Genomic DNA, 20,633 nt, shown 5'->3' with positions numbered 1-20,633 from the left:
CATGGCCACTCTCCGAGTGAGAGAAGGCTGGCCTGTCACTTGCCTGGACAGGCTTTTATGGCTTTTCTGGGCACATTACCTTGAGGATGGTCCTCATTTACTATGCTTGGGTTTGCTTTAGGTGGTTACCTTTTACAGAAAACAAAGGAGAGAATGTTGTTAATTACATCAAAAAAGAAGGATATTTGCAAATGTAAAGGGAAAAGTGGTTGAACTGGTTATACTCCTCCTTTGGAGGTTTAGCATAGATTTTAGGAAGTTACTTTAAAGATATGCAGTACACATTTGCTGCCTCAATTCAGGGTGAGGTTGTTTTAGCAAAAAGTAAGTCTCAAAGTGGCCTAGGTACAATGCAGGCCTGATCCCCCACGGGAGAACCTATCCATGGATGTGGGTCCTGTGTGCTGGACCTTGCTTCCCACTGGCCTTTCTGAGTGGGAGTTGGGCTACATTTTCCACGCCACACAGAACAGTCTCCAATAGTGGCTAACTTCTGTACCTCCTATCAGTCAGTTACTGGATGTGGGTTACTTCCCTATTCCCAAGAGAGGTTGTAACTCCTGGGAATTTCCAAGAGACTTGTCAATTGAGGATGATTCTGCAGGGAACTATGCAGCCAAGAGCACTTCACAACCAAACTCAGAGCAGCTATTGCATCCACCACAAAGAAAGAAAGAGAATGGCCTGTAATTGGCAATGTGGACCTAGGAAGTCACGTACCTTACCCTCAAGCCTAGTGTTTCAAAGGTTGAGAAAGAAAATTATCATCAGTTTAGAAAGTGGACCACTTATCACGGTCATGTGGGAGAAAGTCATTTTGCTTCCCTTATAACAAAAAGGGAAGGAAACATTTGACAAGAGGGCTCCTTACCACAAGAACAGTAGTAAACCTTCAGAGAAAATGTGCATATATCAGGGAATTTCTGATAAGGACAGCAAATTCTGGAGGCCAATGAGAAAGTGCATTAGAGAGGAAGATTGAGTCAGGGTATTAAGATGTATGTAGGAGTGAATATCTGGGTTATGAGGAAGATTTGGGAAGTCTTAGGCTTCCCAAAGTAGCCAAATTCTTATGTAAAATTTATTTTTATGAACAGGGATGAAAAAAGCCAGAAGAAGCCCAGAAAAATGGATAAAAGCCTAATATGTGAAGCTGAACATGATAATCTTCTCAAGAATTTAGAGAAGAACCTGGAAATCCCTCAGGAGTATACATATGCTAATCAAAAGGCAGTGGGTGCTGAGGTGAGCACTTCCAATGAAATAGTTTCCAGGAAATTATTTCACTCACCAGTCATTACTTTCAGTGATAGACAGTGTTGAAGGTAATAACCAAATGCAATCTCTGCCAGAGACATCTCTGTATATGACCTCCAGGCTACACATAATAGTTAAGGGCTCTAGAGAACATGTCTAAAAAGGATAGGATTAGATTTATAGAGTCTTTTAAAAAAAGGTTTTATTTTTTACTTTTCGAGAGAGAGGAAGGAAAGGAGAAAGAGAGGAAGGAAGGGAGAAAGAGAGGGAGAGAAATAGCAACATGTGAGAGATACATTGATCGGTTGCCTGTTGCATGCCCCCAAATGGGGACCTGGCCCACAACCCAGGCATGTGCCCAGACTGGGAATTGAATCAGCGACCTTTTGGTTTGCAGACCAACGCTCAACCCACAGAGCCACACCAACCAGGGCTTTATAGATTATTTCATGCTTGTTTACAATTAACCCCGGAGAGCGACTGCCCTTTTCATTATTTGTTTCTGTGATACCATTTTTCACAGCTTGACTTCTGGGCTTCCGTCTCATCTGCCTTATTTGAGTATTTGGGTACCTGTAGCCCAATATACTTTAAATAATACACACAGAATCTCTCAAATTCAGAGGCTTTTTATGTTATAGTCAAAACATTCCACCACAAAAGGCATTGAAATGCCTATAAGTGGTAAGCTGTTTCTTCTTTAAAACATTTTTAGATAAAATAAGTCATGCTTATAACAGACAAATTTGAAAATACAACTTAGTAGCAATAAAAAGCAATGCTGTCCTTCGGAAGTAATTATTACCCTTTGAGATGAACCTTTTTATACCCTTTATTTGTGACTACACACATGCAACATGAACACATGTGCACAGAGTTTGTATACACACACATAAAGTGGGCAAAAGTAGGTTTACAGTTGTGAGCACACAAAACAAAGTTTATTCTTATGTTATTGTTTATTAATTATTGTGTTATTTTCTATACAGACAACTGTAAAAACCTACTTTTGCCCTGCCCTATACATACATCCATTCTATTGTGTACATGTGTACATTCTTTGTAAACTTCACGGTCTCTTCCTTCTTAATGTATTTATATCATCATTTTTAGTAGATTCTTGATAATCCATCGTACAGATGACTGTATAACTGAAGTGTCTTAGGGATTATTTTTCTTTTTCTCCTCATAAGCAGTGTTTATCTTTGTACATATAACTGTCCATAAGTGGAATTCCTCCTTAGGGCATAAATATTTTTAAGGCCACTTGTGACCCATTTACAGTGAGAAGTAGAGTTCCTAGACCATACAGGGTAAGGAACCTGCTCTGTCTTTTGGACAACTCTTACTCTTTCTCCCTGAGACTCCTAAGGATCCACTGGAGAGCTGGCCTGCCTCGGGCAGGAGCAGGTCCTACGTGCTGGCCTCCTCTGGGTCTCTGACCCACTGCTTTGTCAGCACTCCCCAAGCCTGCAGCCTGCAGAGCGGTGGGCCGTGGTGATGCAGTGCAAGGTCTGTTCAAGGCAAGGGAGTGTTTCTCATCCTTACTGTTACTGCCCTAAAATGTTCTTTGTGCTCGGGTTGAGTCAATTCCAAACAGTTGCCTCTGTGGCCAAATTATGACATATCTATTATTTGACTTAAATGCTCTATTCTGATTTAAATTAAAATTAGATAAAAATGATCAAACTCCCTAAAACTCTTGCTTCTTTCAGATGTTGCAGATGGTGTTCGACCGAGTAAAATTCACAAGAAAAGGTCCAGAGCTGAAGGATTTGGCAGAAAGGGGTGTCGGATATCACCACAGTGCTTTGAACTTCAAAGAAAAACAGTTAGTGGAAATTCTTTTTAGGAAAGGATTTGTTAGGGTAGGTAAATATTGTCATTCTAAAATTTGAAGTTGTGTCTATATAACGATATATGTCCCATGAAAAGGGGAAAATAACTACTTTTTTCTCATCTAATTGTCCTTTTTATGACTCCTGATATGACTGCATATTTCCCATCTCATTTAATTGAGGGAGAGGTTTTGCCATTTGTCATTCCATCGATCTCTTTTTCACGAAATTAAAATAGTCCCTATAAAGATACTTTTCCAAACATTTCTGTAGTTAAATTACCTATGCTGATCTTAGGACAACCCCTTGCGTTTTAAATTTATAATATCTAGGGAATTTGTTCAGCTGTTCATATAATTTTAGCTACAGACATTCCTTTATGGGCTTGGACAATGCGATAGTGCTTTGATTAGATCTTTTCTCAAAATAGCTAAAAGAAGAACAAGAATGTATCGCTTCCTCGCACAGCCCACCGCATACCTTGGCAGTGTTTTTAGATGTGTCACTCCTCAATGCTCTTTCTTATCACCGATAGCGGACGAGAAGAAGATTTCCTGAAATAGCCTGCAAGCCAGACCCTTGTTATGTTTTATTTATGTTCCATGAGGGTGCATGGGGGTAGTCCGGATAAATTCACCAAGAGGGTTTATATCATTTCCTAGTGATTTAGATCTCCAGTAATATTTAAAAAGAGACCCTGACTATTTCAAATGATCTGTATTAAGTTTTTTTTTTTTTGTATTGTTGCCAGAGGAAACAATGTTCTTCTACGGTGTTGCAGGAAACAAATTTCAGGGACACATGCATGGGAGGATTTGAGGCGTGATGGCTAGATTTATTGGGGCGAAAACAAAGGAAGAGCTGAGGCCATGTCTCATCCATGACCAGGTAGCTTGGCTCCATCGCACCACAGAGGAAGTCCAGTCTCTGGGGCCACCGGGCTGCATTTGTGCCCACGAAGCAAGGAGAAGGGTCAGGACCCAGAGCTGCGGTGCCTTTAGCCCGGCATCCGAGGCTCTAGCAGTCCAGTCCCGTCTCTATTCCCATGGGCTGTGACTGGCACTGCGCTTCGGCCCATCCTCTGTGCAGCTGCTGAAGAAAGAGAGCGCCTGGGACCTTCGTTAAGTTTTGGTTATATTTCCTTGGGCTTGGGAGAAATAGGCTTTCTTTCAAACTGTCCAGTATCTTCCCGGCAGTTCCCAGGGCTCTGCCGGTGCCTCCCTTTCTGCATTCCCTTTCTTGGATATTCCCAGGTTTCACGCCCTTATCCTGTTTTATTTTCATCAGATTTCCTCGAGATAGGCTCCTCCCCTTCGTGTTTGCATTAATAGGGGCGCTGGCCGGTTGTCGCCTGGGGAGATTAGAAAGCCAGCCTTTCCTGCTTGCTCTGATGCCTGGAGGGGCTCTAAAGCTGCCCCTTCCTAGTTAATCCAGCATAATTAGATGTCTGCCCCCCTTTCTTTAATACCTAACGAGCTGCGTGCTGTAACACTATAATGTAGATCATATTTGTGTGTGTGTGAGAGAGAGAGAGAGGGAGAGAGAGAGAGAGAGAGAGAGACTGAGTTTGAGATTGATTTTGTTACTATGAGTAGTGTCTTTTGATATTAAATAAATGTTGAACCAAGACACCATAATTAAAGGATGAATCTAATCCGGAAAAAAACAAAGTATATCATTAACAACTTTTTCTAGTTTTTCTCTTAAACAATAAGTTATTTATTTATTTTAAAAGTCAATAGCTGGAGACAAAACTTTTCTACATGATTTTGAATTGAGGAAAAGAGGCACCTCTATTCTGATCAGCATATCCTGTATCTAAAATAGTACCTCCTATATAGTAGCTGCTAGATCTTGATAGAAAAGTGATAGGTAAATAATGCTAGCTTTGTGACAAAGAGTACATTTTTATAAAGGTATTTATTCTCATTACATCTCAAATGTAATGGTCTTTTTCATTTTTATTCTCATTATTTTTAGATAAATAGTTAATGGTGTGTTGCGTTTTGACAGGTGTCTAGATCTCTGCTACAGAATAATTAGAGAAAATCACCACACATACTTAACCTTTAACATTAACCACGGCACATACGATAATCAGTATACAGGGAGAGAGAGGGCAATTTAAAAAACCCAGCATTATATGAAAATATAAGCAAAAGTGGATTGTTTAGTAAACTTTAAAGTTTGTCCTACCCCTTTTTGTGGTTATGGTAATTCAGGGAAGAAATGGAACTTTACTTTGCTCATATTTCTTAGATATGCTATTGCCATAGAAATAACCTTCACAAATAAATCAGTCATGCCGTAGCCCCAGGGCTTGTCAAAGCATTATTACCCTTTCAGGGGGAAATTTCCTCTCTAGTCATTTATTTAAAAATATTTACTGAACACTGATCCTGTGCCAGGCACCCTTCTGAATGGGGCTACAGTGCTGAATGGGGCTTGGGCTCTGGTGCAGGACCGTACACCAGCGAACAGTATGACTTGAGGCCGTCATCAGCGCTCTGAAGAAAAGTACTGTAAGATAGGGAGAGAAACAGTGAGAATAGTGGTGGTCATTTTGAATATGGTAGGCCAGAATTTCTCTTTGATGTTTGGGCAGAGAACTGAATACACGTGACAAAAGACTATAACATTCTTGGAAAAGAATATTATGCACAGAGCCACGAGTGACTGGTATCGATGGCCCTGAGCTGAGAAGGTGCTTGATGTGTTTGTAAAATAGCAAGAATACCACTGTGGTTTAACTGAAGTTCAGAGTTCAGTAGCTATGTGGCATTTTATAGAAATCCTGTTTCGTGACGTAATTGTTCTATTCTCTTTTTAGGTGGTGACCGCTACTGGGACACTTGCTTTAGGAATAAATATGCCTTGTAAATCCGTGGTTTTTGCTCAAAACTCGATCTATCTCGATGCTTTAAATTACAGACAGGTATTGTGACATGCACACATTCTTCGCTGCATCACTAAAATATGGCCATAAATCCTAAAAAGAAAAAGTGAAACTTTAGTTTACAAACAGGCCACGATTTATGGGCTCGTCCACTTGACATTTGTTCATGCCTGAGTATCATTTTTAGCTGTGGAATAATGAAAAGCTCATGAGTATGGGATGATGTGACCGTCACTAACCAGACACGTGACTTTGGGTGAGATATCCAAACTGCCCGGTCCTTCTAACCTGCGGTGGAGGAATGATAATTAACATTCCGTAGCCAGTTTGCAAGAATTAAAGGAAGTGATTTGTAGGGAAGATGCACATGAAGGTGCTGCACGAGCCGGCCTTCGTCCATCTCCTGTGCACACGACTTTGTGTGTGCAGCTTGAATGCTTCTCTTTTCTCCGCTGCTGACATGTCGTCTGTTACCGAGCCCCTTTCATGAGCTCCCTGCAGTGGTATTTAATTTTTGCCTTGTGATTTCTTTTTCAATATTTCTTCAGACATTCTTGGCCTTGTATTATTAAAATGATTTTTCTGAATTTCACTTCTCCTTACTCTTACTGTGTCCTGCATGTCGTGTAGTTTGTCTTCATGTGGTTTCCCTGCTCATGAATATTTGATGAATATTTTTACCAGAGGCATGAAATTTAGATATATCAGCTAATATTTCAAGTTTTTATTGAAGTGTCACCCTTCCCTGTCTCTCTAAATGCTTCTTTTGGCCGTATAGTCCTTACTTCTTATTTCCTGCCACTCCAACCCCTGTCATTTTTATTTATCCTCCTGCTTCTGTGCTGTGCACGAACCCTCCTCCCTTATCAGCTTTGGGAGTCTCGTGTTTAGGGCTCTGGAGCCAGGGTGTTATGCTATTTTAGATAATGAACTTGGGAGTGAAAAAGTCAGGGTTTGAATCCTGGATCTCCCAAGCAAATGCCTGGTTGTTTCACTATGGGCAAATTTCTTACATTCCCTGTGTCCCAGGTTCTAAAACGGGGGTAATGATTAGACTTACCTCATACAGTTGTGAGGTTTGCATATGAAAAAGTTTCAAGGACTTAGCACATTCTAAGCACTTAATAACTCTGAACTAATAGAACTTCTGTAAGGAGTTAGTTCTTAACTTGCTTTTTACACATAGTGTTTCTGAATTTTATCTTACTCATGTGTTTCCTCAATATGGGCAAATTTTTATGCTGATTTGTAACTCAACACACTTGTGTGTGAGAGAGAGCGTGTGCTAGAGAAAGGGATGAGGACAGGGCAGATGGGAAGGGAGGGAATTTGTGTAATAAGTTGAGCTGTACATAAAGTTGAAATCAGAGCCTAGTCTGGTCTTCCTGTTTTTTGTTTCTTCTGTGTATAATACCAATGTCTAGCATGATTTTTGGCATGAAATAAGTTCATAATAATAATAAATGTCCCATTTTTACGTCTGTCTCAGCCTGGTAAATTCTGTAAGGACTGCATAGTTGGATTTTACTTTCAGTTACTTAATGGTGAGACATAGGCAGGATTTATCTGTTCCAACCCCATGTAAAGGCATCAAACAAAAAGGCAAAAAAGGAGTTATGGACATGCACAACAGCGTGGTGATTGCAGTGGGGTGGGAGTATAAGGGGGATGAATGGTAATGGACAAAAATACAGTAAAAAATAAAATTTCAAAACAATATTTAGGTAAGTTTTACACCGTTATTCTATTCTGTTTCCAGATGTCAGGACGTGCTGGGAGACGAGGCCAAGACCTGATGGGAGATGTATATTTCTTTGATATACCATTGCCCAAAATAGAAAAACTCATAAAATCCAATGTTCCTGAACTAAGAGGACAGTTCCCCTTCAGCATAACCTTCGTGCTGCGACTCATGCTCCTGGCTTCGAAGGGAGATGACCCAGAGGACGCCAAGGCAAAGGTACTGTGCTTGGCATTTTCTAAGGTAGAGTGTTCATTACTGGCCAGACTGTGGGCAGGTCTGCTGTTCTTTTAGAAGTCTGTAGTAATAACTTTCAGTTTCATTGGTCTTTGATGCTTTGTACTGTCTTGAATAATACAGCATTCGGGGTGAAGGGGAACAATAACAGTTCATTTTGTTTGCCTCCTCTATCAATCATAGAATTTGTGGCTGGATGAGCATTTGGAATTACCCAAGATTATGGTTTTCATGTGTGATAGACCTTGTCCCATAGTAGTCAAGGATGCTGGCCATGGATTTAAAAAGATCTGGGTTAGATTTCTATTTCTACTATTAAGAACAAAAATATTTGTTTTTATGATTTTGAAAGAAAAGTTTATTTTTCATAAAAAAGTAACCCAACTTCATCAAACAATATTTAGATAATATAGAAAATTGAAAGGAGAAAAAAAAAAGCGCCCATACCTAGTTCCACTATTTAAAGACAATTACATTATCATTTTGATATTTTTGAAGTTGTTTTCTAGGCATAGGTGTGCATTTGGTTTTTAAACACAGATACATATTTATATTAAATGGGACTTCAGAATATAGTTATAAATTTTACTGAAAGGTTTTTTCAGATATTTTGTGCCCAATCCCTAAATGAGAGATTTAAAATTCAAAATTCAGTAATTTGTTTTTTGTCTTTGTGGACATGCCTTGTGATAGGGACCCCTCCTCTCTGTTTTTATATATTGATTTAGTATGTCCAGTTAAATCAGATGCTGTTTGCTGAGGTGAGGACTCCTGTAAGAATTCTGTCATCCATTGGCTCTTAGGTTGGTTGCTGGTGCTCCAGGGCAGGGACAGATCATTTAGACCAAAACTTCCTCATTTTTGAGTACTTAATTTTCACCTCTGTATAGGAGAGAAGATAGGTTAGTAGAATGGTTTATTTTCTTTGTTTTGGCGTATGTGAGAAATTCTATCTGTAACCTTCACACATAAAAGGTTTAATTAAGTGTGGGCATGCAATTCTTAGACTGTTGTCTTTGCTCATCACATGAACTGAGCGAGTTTTATCACCTTCTGCCATTTACTGTTTTGGAGGAGTCAACTCTTAGATTTTTCTCTAGAGGAGCTGCACTCATTCCTGTTCTCTGGGAGTTAATTTGATTTTTTCTTTGGGGGTGGGCAGGGCTATGTAATTATATGAATCTTTCTTTTTAATCCTTATATTTCAAATTCCTTTTCCTAGGATTTTTTATTTTGTGGGTCCTTTTTTAAATTGATGTTTTAGTTCTATGATAAGAACCTCAATCTTCATGCTTAGATATTTTTATTGCGTTAAAATAAATAATATATTATGTGTTAAAATTCACATTTTAACCATTTTTTAAGTAGACAGCATAGGAATGTTAAGTATATTTGGATTGTGCAACAGTCAGATAGATGTGGAACTAAGGAAAGATTTCCTAAATTTGGCCTTTGATATTTGCTTCTGTTTTAATTTGCTGAGTTTTTTTTTTTTCAGGAAAAGTTATAATTTTTAAATTGAAAACCCTTTTTTTCTTTTGTTCTTTACTGTTAAAGAACATGAAGTTTATCTTCCACATTGCTGATGAGGCTCTCCAAAGTTTCAATTCTGCTTTTTAGTAATACATATGTCGATCTGAGTTCTGCTAGAGTTCTGTTGATTCTGCTATTTAGTGCTGCTATTCAGTTCTCTTGTAGGTGTTTCTATCTTTTCACTTTTTACGCAAGTTACATCTATCCCAATCTGGTGTTTTGCCAAGGAATAAGATGTATGATTTTCCTTCTGGCTTCACTCTCTGTCCAGCTAAATATGGTTTAAATACCCTCTTAAATTTAAAGCTAGATGAATTGGCCCAGATCTCAGTATTTAGTAGATTTTCAGCTTATGTAGCTTCTCTGCACTGAAAATGTATTTTCTGCTTTTGCCAGCCTCACTGACACCTTGATCATGTGGTTGTCACTCATCCCTGCACACTGCAGAATGCGTTGTTAGCAGGGTTGTTAACTATCCGAGTGAGACCTATGTGGCCTTCATCCCTAAGTTTACAGTGAACCCCCATGAGCCACTCACCCTCACACACTCTGCTGTTTTCTGGCTGTTGCCATGTATGACTAAATGTAGAGCAAGAGAGAGGACAGGTTGTAGGACAAGGCATTTTTGGTGCCCTCAGAAGTTACTACCCCAAAGTAAAGGTAATGGACAGTACACCCCCTTCTTCTCTCCTTCTTGTCTTCCTTCCCCTTCTCTCCCTCCCTCCCTTGCTTCCATCTAGTCTATTGGACTTATAATGAGTAGAGACTCTTTCTAGTTTCTATACGTTTTCACATCCAAAGACTTAAATTTGGTCATCTTGGGAAATTTTCTTTTTAAATGGCACCCATAGACATTTTAGTGGGCAATTGAAAGATATCTGAGCTGCTACCTCAATATTGTCTTTCACTGAAAACCAAGCAATATTTTCATTACTTTGATTTAGTCAACCTATTTGGGACAATATTGCAGGACATGGAATAATACAGTATCTTATTTTCTTCCAGAACAATCCAAGAGTTATAAGCTTTGAAACTTGATTTGTATTTATTACCAGATTATTTGGGAATATCTTTCATTTCTGATGATTCTGTTTGATATGTTCTGTTTGTTAAAGGACAGATCTGCCATGTAAGAACATGGTAAACCAAATAATATGAAATGTAATGAAATCTTATGTATTGCTGGTATTGTAACTGAGCAAAGTGGGGCCCATGCAGGTGGTGCCTTGATACATGACCCAAAATTAGTGTCGTAGGAAACAGGTTTTTATTACAGGGGTGAAATCTCAGGGGGTAGGGGCTGAGAGCAGTCCTTCTTTGAGCCTTCCTCTCCCACGAGTCCCAGTACTTCCCCTGCTCCCCCACCAGGCGATAAGCCGAAACCCATCCTAATAGTTCCCCATATCCTTATCTGTTTTTAAGCTGGCTGGGCAAATACTTTTCCATCCCCTGTGGAAATGCACTTGTGGTTTTCAAAGTCGCCATCCTCTCGCAGCAGCTCTCTCCTTCAGGATCTGGGGCACCTTGTCCTCAGCCTCCATGTAACAGGGCTGAGGAAAACATGTGCCATGTTGCAGTGGGTCATGGTGAAGTCCTGGAAGTCAGAAGTCCCAAAAGAATGACCTCTCCATATGTCCCTCGGAGAAGCAGAGGTGTCCCAGCTCCAGCCACAGTTCAGCATTCTAGGCATCTCCCACTAATCTGTGCTTGGCTAGGCAGGTTCCTGCACAGCTCCATCAGCTCTCTCTTTACACCCTTTCCTCCTGCATGGGTGCTACTTCACTACAGACCACATGCCTACTTCCTTACCACACCTGGCTGCATGGCTGAATCCTCAGAGGAGCAAACATAGCTTCTCTCTCACTAGGGCAACGTAGCAGAATCTGTCCTGGATCACAGCTCCTTGGCCACCTCCTCCTTCTCTCTCCTCATGGCCAACCTTCATGGCTGCCTCCCGCTACAGCCTGCGTGGCTCCTATCTCACCACAGACCTCATGGTGGACCCAATGCCCTTCTCTTTCAGACCATCCTTATTTTAAATGCTGACCTGGACCTTCGTATCTGACCTCATATCCAGCCTCTCCTACAATAGGCTACTTTTGCCAGTTGCCCCATAGCTTTACCTTCATTTGGCTGCCATGTTTAGTTAGGGCACGAGTAACTCAGTGATGCAGAGGTTTCTGCCTCTCCTCACTATGTCATGAGTCAGGATACATTCTGAAAGTCATGTGTACCTTTTGCCCAAGGTGGTAGCACAGCTATTATCTTGCCTTTTGTTATGCAAAGTATCTTAAATGCTGCATCATCTCCTTCTCCCATCCCCCAACCATGGGCTGTGGGGAGTTTGGAGATCCCTCACTCTGCACCTCACTACAGTATCTGTGTGGTACAATAGATATGAGTAATATCTATAACGTTTTATATTCGTTTATGTGATGGTCAGTCAGGTGAGGGTGTTGCCGGAGAAAATGGACTTGTGATGTTGCAAGAATTGAATTTCAGACATGCACACATGGGAGAAGTGTAAACATAGTGACAGATTTATGGGATAAAAAGAAATAATACTCCCTTGGGGATATAGAGAGCAGGAAGGCTCTAGTAGCAGCTGCCCCAATGTCCTTGCTAATATTTTACACATTTTCTTGGTTTCAGAAAAAAGCAGGCTGTCTTTCAAATTGTCTAACCTGTTTTCCTGGGTTCCCTCGGGGCTTTGCTGGGACCTACACTTATCCAGTCACTTTCCTGGATCTTCTGGGATTTTGTGTCCTTACCGTATCCAATCCTTTTCCCAGATTTTCCCAGGATAGACTCTTCCCCTTTATGGTTGCCATTTGGGCTCCTACTGTGCACACATTAAAGCTCTACTTCATCATTTGGCTTCTACTTCACATGTCTTTAGTAGGAGGACCTGCCCCTGCACCATTTTGGCTTCTATTTCGCGTGGGCCCAGCAAAGGAATTTCCCCCTTGCTGTGGTTGTTCCCTGGGGAGATTAGAAAGCTCGTCTTTTCTGTCTGCTCAGAGGCAGAGTATGCTGCCCCCCCCCCCCCCCCCTGGGGCTGTGAAGCGGTAGCTTTGGGACTTAAACAATTGTAGCCAGTTTTGCTCCCTTCTCCTTTGTTATACTTAACTGGCTGCCTATGCTAACACAGTCACAACAGGAGACAGAGGCAAGACTCGGAAAAATAAACGTGTTGTTCTCATAGGTCCTAGGGACAGGAGGCGGCACAGTGTGCCATGCAGGTCTTAGTGCAAAACACACTGGGATGGTCAGGAGGCACAGGACAAGAGCAGGAGAAAATTCAGCCACTGCCTTTGTACAAGTTTCTATAGGAAAGGTGAGACAGGTCAGAGTGAACAGTCTAGGATTTGCTAAATTGAATAATTCCAGAGGGCTTTAGGCTATGTGAGTGGTCGCTCGCTGCCAGGTGTCTGCCTCTGGGGTGATTTAAGGCAAGAGAAATACCGGCTTGGTGTGTGAGAGTTAGGTAAGAAAGCAGTTGGGGGTATAAACTTGGCATTGGTTAGTTTGCATAGGATAGGCATGCTTTCAGGCAAGTTGTTATCTTTATGTATTAACTAGCCCTGGGAGGGGCAGTTTCTTCCACAGCCAGAATGGTTTTTTTAAGATGTCAAAATCACATAATATACAGAAAAATCCTTTAAATTACAATATGCCTATATTATCATTTATGACTATATTTTGTATGACTAACATGGTGTGATTTAGAGTATTCTTCTTTAAAGGTGCTGTCAGTGCTAAAGCATTCATTGCTGTCCTTCAAGCAACCCAGAACTGTGGAGATGCTCAAACTTTACTTCTTGTTTTCTTTGCAGTTACTGGTGAAAGAGGTATGACTATACTTTGTCTTGTTGTGAAATAACGTTGGCACTCCCTCTGCTTCTTATCATGCTGAATTAATTCTTTAAAATGTTACATCCAGCCCTGGCTGGCGTAGCTCAGTGGATTGAGCGCCGGCTGGGAACCAAAGTGTCACAGGTTCGATTCCCAGTCAGGGTACATGCCTGGGTTGCAGGTATGACCCCCAGCAACTGCACATTGATGCTTTTCTCTCTCTCTATCTCCCTCCCTTCCCTCTCTAAAAATAAATAAATAAAATCTTTAAAAAATGTTACATCCAATGATTAATATTACTTATAATTGATATAATTATCAAAATTGGGCCAGGTAATTTTTATCATTCTCTTTTATATTGGTATTAATTACTATTTTAAACTGGCAATTAGTACGTTCCTTATTGATTAATGTATGTGGACTTGAGTCAAATTAATAAATTATTTTTGTTCCCTAGGGCTATTTAGATCAAGAAGGTAACCCAATGGGGTTTGCTGGACTTGTATCACATTTGCATTACCATGAGCCTTCTAATTTTGTTTTTGTCAGTTTTCTTATAAGTGGCCTTTTCCATAAACTCTGTCAGCCAACCCATAAAGGTGAGCTTGATGTGTCCTGTGTATAGTCTAAAATCAGCAACAGAGGCTGTAGTGAAGTTAGCACTCTAGGGATATTTTTCTACAAAGAAAATACAAGGTGGTATTGAGATAATTTAGAGATAGAAAATTAGATGAAATAAACTTTTATATACTTACTAATATAGATTATATGAGAGACAGCTGTATTTTATACCTATTTTAAAATGTCAACTTCTTATTAACTTCAGTGATCCCTTGATTCCATGGTTTAGAACACATTAAATAGTATGTAATATTTTAATAAACTTTTAAAAATTAAATTTAGTACATACTCATTATAGAAAAGAAAGCATTATGTTAAACATAATATTTACTATTATTTGTGAATATTTTCTCCCAGTGTTTAAAATATAATTGTGTACTATATTTAAATAGCTCATATTATATTAATTGCATAATTTAGAATCTTATTTTCTCTCTAAGTATGTTTTTGCCAGTATTATTCTTGTAAGTTTTTGTTTGCAATGCCTGTGTAATAGTACATCTAACACAGTTTTTGATTTTCATAATTAAAATAGACCCCTTAAACAGTGTTCCTGAGACGGATGTTTCCCGCTCATACTTACAGTTGTTAGAGTTCTCAGTGCCTGGTGAAATCTGCCTTTTTCAACATTACTCTATCTTCTCTCATGACCCGACAGAAACACTCTGCCAGTCACGGACTGTTTTGTGAAACAGAGATACTCAGGAAATTCTGTCCTCCCAAAAGCTCTGTGAGAGGAGAAATGATTTCATGCATTGAGATGTGTAGTCTGTATTAAAGCTGTGTATGTATGTGGAGAGAGGAGTGCATGCAGTTACAAACACGGAGATAGAAAATTTGGTAACTTTATAAGGCAGATAGATAATATGGCCATCACTACTTTGTGAGTGAGGAAACTGAGTCACAAAGAAGTTGAATAAATTGCCACAGTCGCAAAATTTTAGTACGTGTCAGAGCCAAGATGCAAATATAAGTAGTCTGACTCTAGAGCCCAAGTTACTCAATGGAGCACCTTTTAAACAAGTACCGTGTAATTCTCATGTGTTGTGATGGATAGCGAGTAAGTCAAGGTGATCAAATCTTAATATGAGTGACAGGAAGATAATGTAGGGAGAGGTTATTTGTAGACTGAATTTTAGGAAGAGTTAAATGCTAGGCTAAGAAGATTGGATTGTGTTTATGATACACTGAGATACAACTGGAGGTTGTTGAATATGTGAGAGATGTGATCATAAATTTTTGGAAAACTGATCTGATGCTGTGTAAGACTGATCACAGACTGAAGAGGGGAGAACCCAGGTAAGGAGAAAAGGTCACTTGTGTTTGGAATAGCTGAGGCCTCAAGCAGAGGGGGAGTGGGAAGAATGAAAAAGAAGGCACAGGTGTAAAGCTGCTAGGTGATAGAGTTGTTCCTTAGTTGCTGCATTTGTCAAAAAGTTCAGCTAATGTGAAATAATATTCAAGTTAAACATTAAAAAATAGGATTTAAAGACTATATTTATATTTGTTAACAAAATACTTTGTTTTATGTAGGCTCAAAACATTTTTCTCAAGATGTCATGGAAAAGCTTGTGTTAGTATTGGCAAATCTGTTTGGAAGAAAATATTTTCCAGCAAAGTTCCAAGATGCTACTGTCAAATTTTATCAATCAAAGGTAAAATTTATAATTCTGGTGTCACTAAATAAGTAAGATTAATAAATCCCACTGCAAATGATTCAGCAGCAGTACAATTATATTAAATGTAGGAATCATTTGTTTTATATACTAATAATTTTCCTTCCTGTAATCATTGTTATATCTAATCTGTAATTCATAAATTTCCCCTTGTAAAACTATCAAGAGATTAAATACCTTGAGGAAAAAATAGGATAAAAAATTTGGCTCATGCTGCCTATTTGAATGTATCAAATTACAGCATTCAGTGACTAGAGAAAAAATGTAGATAATTTTATATAAATGAACCAATGGTTCCATCATTGAATTTACAGTTCTCTTAGGAATTTTTAGCTTGAAATAGGGCTGTTGATAGGAAGTGTATATTGTGAGCTATAATGTTCTTACTGAAAAAAAATAGAATAATCATGGAAGAAATCATCTCTTGACTCAGATAAACTAAAAGCGCAACATTTGCTTTGATCACGATTCCCTATCATTAAATACTATCACTAATGTACTCCACTGGAAACTGAGAAAGTGGGACAGGCTGGTTATACCAGATAACCTTACTTAAAGGTGACAAGGAGCGCAAAGAGAAGAGTTCACCTATATTGTCTAACCCCCACTGTCAAATTACAAATCGTAGCCCTCACAGATCAGTGAACACAACTGTATGCATTGACCTCTATCATCTTCACGTTTTTAAATTCACATGTACATTCCTAAACTATTAATTAATTCCTTGTTTACATAGATTTATATGTAACTTATAAAAGAAAATTTGTCGTGGACCCCTGCTCGTGGGGTCCATGGCATTGTAGCTGAAACAAAAGAAATTCACAGGGACTACCGAATCCTGTGGAAGGAAAGGGTGAGCGGTTTCTCTCTCAAGGGGAGCAAAAGCCTCCATACTTGCTTTGATGAGCTTTTATTGTCTTATTGGTCACAGTACAAGAAGGTCCTCATTACTCTGCACAGGCTCACTTTAGGTGGTTACCTTATACAGAAAACAAAGGAGAGGATGCCTGTAATCACATCACAGCAGAGGGATATTTGCAAATGAAAAGGCAAAAGTGGTTGAACTGGTTACACTAGTCCCTGGAAGGTTTAGGATGGATTTTAGGAAGTTATTTTGCAGTAAATGTTTGCCACTAGGGGTTGGGCCCATGCCACGCAGAATGGTCTCCTACAAAAATTCAATGATGGCCTTCAGGTTTTGAGTGGAGGCCTTCTGTCTATCTCTTTTTTTTTCTTAAAGATTATTGTGAATTATGTGCCTGATCAGGTAAGATACAGTAGGTGGTCATTCTCCCATTGCAACAGAGAGCTGTGAATGTAATGAGGGTTAGGCTGGCTAGAATGATGAAATGGCAAGAACTTATCCCAGGTGTAACAGGAATCTCTGACTGTGGTTTTTCTCCCAAAGAATTTATCTGTTCTGGAAATGGGTTGAAAATTGTATGCAGCATATACAGAGAGCCTCTCCTGTGAGATAATACAAACAGACAAACAAACAAAACATACACACATTCAAAAAACAACCAATTAAGCTATTTGTGACCACATGGGGCTGAGTGACAGACTAGAACTTGAAAAATTTAGTGAGCAAATTTGCTGGGTGCAAAGCCTGCATAAAATGTTAGGGCACTCCACCAAATTTCTTGTAACCTTGTGGCACTTATTAAATAAAAACCCATTGGAGGAAAGGATCTGAGTTTATTTATAGGCATGTATCCCCCATAAGACATTTTTGAAGCCATTAGGGGCTGGAAGATAAAAGTAGGTTAGGAAAGAGGTGGAGTTTTGGCAGTCTTTTAAGGCTAAAAGAATGAGACCCACTGTCTTCATACCAAAATCTTAAGAGGACCACTGTGTAAGAACAGAGAAAAGTCAATATACACTGGGACTTATTAAAACTGGAAAACAGGACTAACCAAATTCAGTCTATACTTGGACTGAGGTGATCACATCTTCACTCACTTGGCCAAACAGAAAAGTGGGGGAATGCATTCTAGTCAAGATAACATCATTTAAAGACTTTTGTGTCCTTTTATAAACACTTTCTGGTGAAAAAACAAAAATCCCCAAACCTACAAAAAGTGAGTAAGAATATATGATCAATTTAGCGAGAAGAAAAGCAGGTAGTGGTAGAAGACACAGATGACCTAGATACTGGAGTTAAGGTAAAAAGACTTTAAGTATGATTAATATGTTCAAAAAATAGGGGAAGAGAGAGATAAAACTGGTGAAAGGATGGATAATTTCACCAAATAACTAGTAGGCATTTCGTAATTGAAAAATATAATATCTGATCAGAATAGAATATACATATCATAAGTCAGAATCAGTGAGCTTGTTACAGAACAACAACAAGGGAGGGGGGGTTCTTGGGATGATATACTATTACTGAAAAAAGCCCCCAGGTCCGTTATGTCCGCCGTCTATAGGAAAGATGTCTCTCAATGCCAGAGATTCGTGAGAAGGAAAGGAAATGTTCTTTAATGCTATATAAACTTAAAGTAGTGACCTAATGTTTTCATAAAAAATTCTAACGTCCCTTAAAACACCCACAAACAGACACAGTCCTTCCTTCCCCCTTTGCCCAGTCTGGGGTACCGTATCTCAGGAAAGGAAATAGAAGTCCATGGCTCAGGCCGTCCCTGGTTCTTCCCAGTAATCCGTCTTGACTGGGAGACCTCCCTGGGTTCCTGGCACCCTCAGCTGTGTTTCTGGGATCTCTGCTAAAACCGGGTGGTGGTTCCCCTTCTAAAGCTGTGGGGGTCCCCACTCTGGCAAAGACACGTGGTCCTCCCTCCCAGGGCCTTGGGAGTCCCCACTCAGCCAAAACCACGTGTTTCTCTTCTCTCTTCAATGGCTGCCATGTCTGGGTTTAAATCCCCGTGCCAATCTTCCTCTGCAGCCCCATTTCTAACTCCTTGTACACTCAGACACACTTGCCCTCAATCTGCTGTCTTTTCCAGCTTTTCTGGTTGCCATCGTGGGTCTGGGCAGGCATGACCCCATGTCATGGAGCCAATCTTCTCCGAGCTCCCACACAGGTGCTGTAACTCGGGGGACCTGCCCCTCAGTCCCATCTTGGGGGGAAGATACCTTTCCATCCCCCTGACCTTGAGCATGGCCATAGCTATTTAGCATATCTAAGTGACCAGCCAAAGGCTATAGGTATGTTAAATGACCATGCCATGGATTAGCTGCAAAGCTGCCCTGCATGTTCTTGCTCTGTGTGCCCCTTCCCCCAACTCACACCTGTGGGGGAAGGGGTGGAGACATCTTAAAATCCCCTGGACACCTTGAATTCTGGACCCCATTTCAAATGCCCATTTGGGGTCCCCCCTTTTGGCTGTACCCTGTAACGAGCTGACAAAGTATCAAATTGTAGCACAAGGAGAAAAAAATGATAATAAAAGCAGATAGCAGAAGATACATCTGAATCATACTCGAAAGGTTTAATGTTATATAGGGAGTATCCCAGAAGAAGAGGAGGCAAAAAAAAAAAAATGGTGGAAAAGTATTCAACACTTGTAGCTGGGAATATTCTGAAGCTGATGAAGACAGCACTTCCTAGTTTCAAAAGTGTAGTCAATTTCAAGAAGAATAAATATGAATAAGCATTAAACCAAAATTAGTGGAAATAAAAAACAAAGATGAAATCACAAATCAGGCAGAACCAAAATAGACATTTCCTTGAAAAAACAAATAAGATTCATAGCTGAATTTTTAACCAAAATAATAAAACCTAGAAAAAAAGGGAATTTTTTCACTCTTATTTATTTTCATGCATAAATCTGTACTTATATTTAGCATATGTTCTAAACATAATTTAAAACAGGGTAGATATATTGTGATTGATTTGATAGCATCAGGTGGATGTACTTATGTCTACTTTATTGCACATATTTAATGTTATACTTAATGAGTTTGAAAATATGAAATATACATACTCATGATATTATCACCGTAACCTAGGTACTAAATATATCTCTCACCTCTAAACATTTCCTCATGGGTTTTTTTTTTTTGGACAGGAACACATAACATGAGATTTATCCTCTTAGTGTATGTTAAAGTGTGCAAACATTTATTTATTTATTTATTCTTAAAAATTTATTTATTTATTTATTTTTAGACAGAGGGGGAGGGAGGGAGAAAAAGACGGAGAATGTGTGGTTGCCTCTCCTGCCCCTTACTGGGGACCTGGCCCGTAGCCCTACCATTTGCCCCAACTGGGAATCAAACCAGCAACCCTTTGGTTCACAGGCCAGTGCTCAATCCAATGAGCCACACTAGCCAGGGCCAATAATTTATTTTTAACTATCAGTACTGTGTCGTACAGCAGATATCTAAAACTTATTTATCTTGCATAATAGAAACTTCACAGCAAGTGACAAACCACTCCCTATTTCTTTTTCACCCAGGCCCTGGCAACCTTAATTCTATTCTCTACTTCAATGCATGACTATTTTAATAAGAGGATTTATACAGTATTTGACCCTTTTGATTGGCTTATTTACTTCGCATAATGTGCTCTAAATTAATCCACGTTGTTGTAAATGATAGGATTTCCTTTTATTAAAGGCTAAATAATGTTCCATTGTATGTATGTACCACATAATCTTATCCATTCATCTGCTGATGGTGTAGAAATATTTTCTCCCATTCTGCAAATGTCTTTGCAATTTGTTGATTATTTCTTATCTATGCAGAATTTTTTAGTTTGCTATAATGCCATGTGCTTATTTTTATTTTTGTTGCCTACACTCTGGTGTTATATTAAAGAAATCATTACTAACACCAATATCCCTATATTTTCTTCTGTGTTTTATAGTTTCAGGTCTTACAGTTTTCAGGTCTTATAGTTTTAAATCTTTAATTCATTTTGAGTTTATTTTTCTGTATAGTGTGTGATAAAGGAACAATTTTACTCTTTTACATGTGCATGTCTAATTTTGCCAACACTATTTGTTATAGAGACTCTG

The 20,633-nt window shown here is 39.3% G+C and overlaps 1 protein-coding gene across 4 annotated transcripts in view; it reads left to right on the top strand.

Annotated features, from left to right (window-relative positions):
• The window catches only part of LOC114503592 (probable ATP-dependent RNA helicase DDX60), a 100,408-nt gene that overhangs the window by 67,082 nt on the left and 12,693 nt on the right, over positions 1 to 20,633 (top strand). For 3 of the 4 annotated variants that reach the window (XM_036031984.1, XM_028521250.2, XM_036031985.1), the window contains exons 27-33: positions 1,098 to 1,245; positions 2,973 to 3,125; positions 5,926 to 6,030; positions 7,751 to 7,951; positions 13,249 to 13,353; positions 13,815 to 13,956; positions 15,512 to 15,633. In XM_036031984.1, coding sequence (XP_035887877.1) covers positions 1,098 to 1,245; positions 2,973 to 3,125; positions 5,926 to 6,030; positions 7,751 to 7,951; positions 13,249 to 13,353; positions 13,815 to 13,956; positions 15,512 to 15,633 — 976 coding nt within the window. Of the gene's footprint in view, positions 1 to 1,097; positions 1,246 to 2,972; positions 3,126 to 5,925; positions 6,040 to 7,750; positions 7,952 to 13,248; positions 13,354 to 13,814; positions 13,957 to 15,511; positions 15,634 to 20,633 lie in introns of those variants that run through there. The other variant, XM_036031986.1, reaches the window with a different exon arrangement.

This window comes from Phyllostomus discolor, chromosome 8 (genome assembly GCF_004126475.2).
Source record: "Phyllostomus discolor isolate MPI-MPIP mPhyDis1 chromosome 8, mPhyDis1.pri.v3, whole genome shotgun sequence".
NCBI classification, from domain to species: domain Eukaryota; kingdom Metazoa; phylum Chordata; class Mammalia; order Chiroptera; family Phyllostomidae; genus Phyllostomus; species Phyllostomus discolor.
Note: the sequence above shows the minus strand (reverse complement) of the source record. Positions and strands in the feature narration are given on the sequence as shown.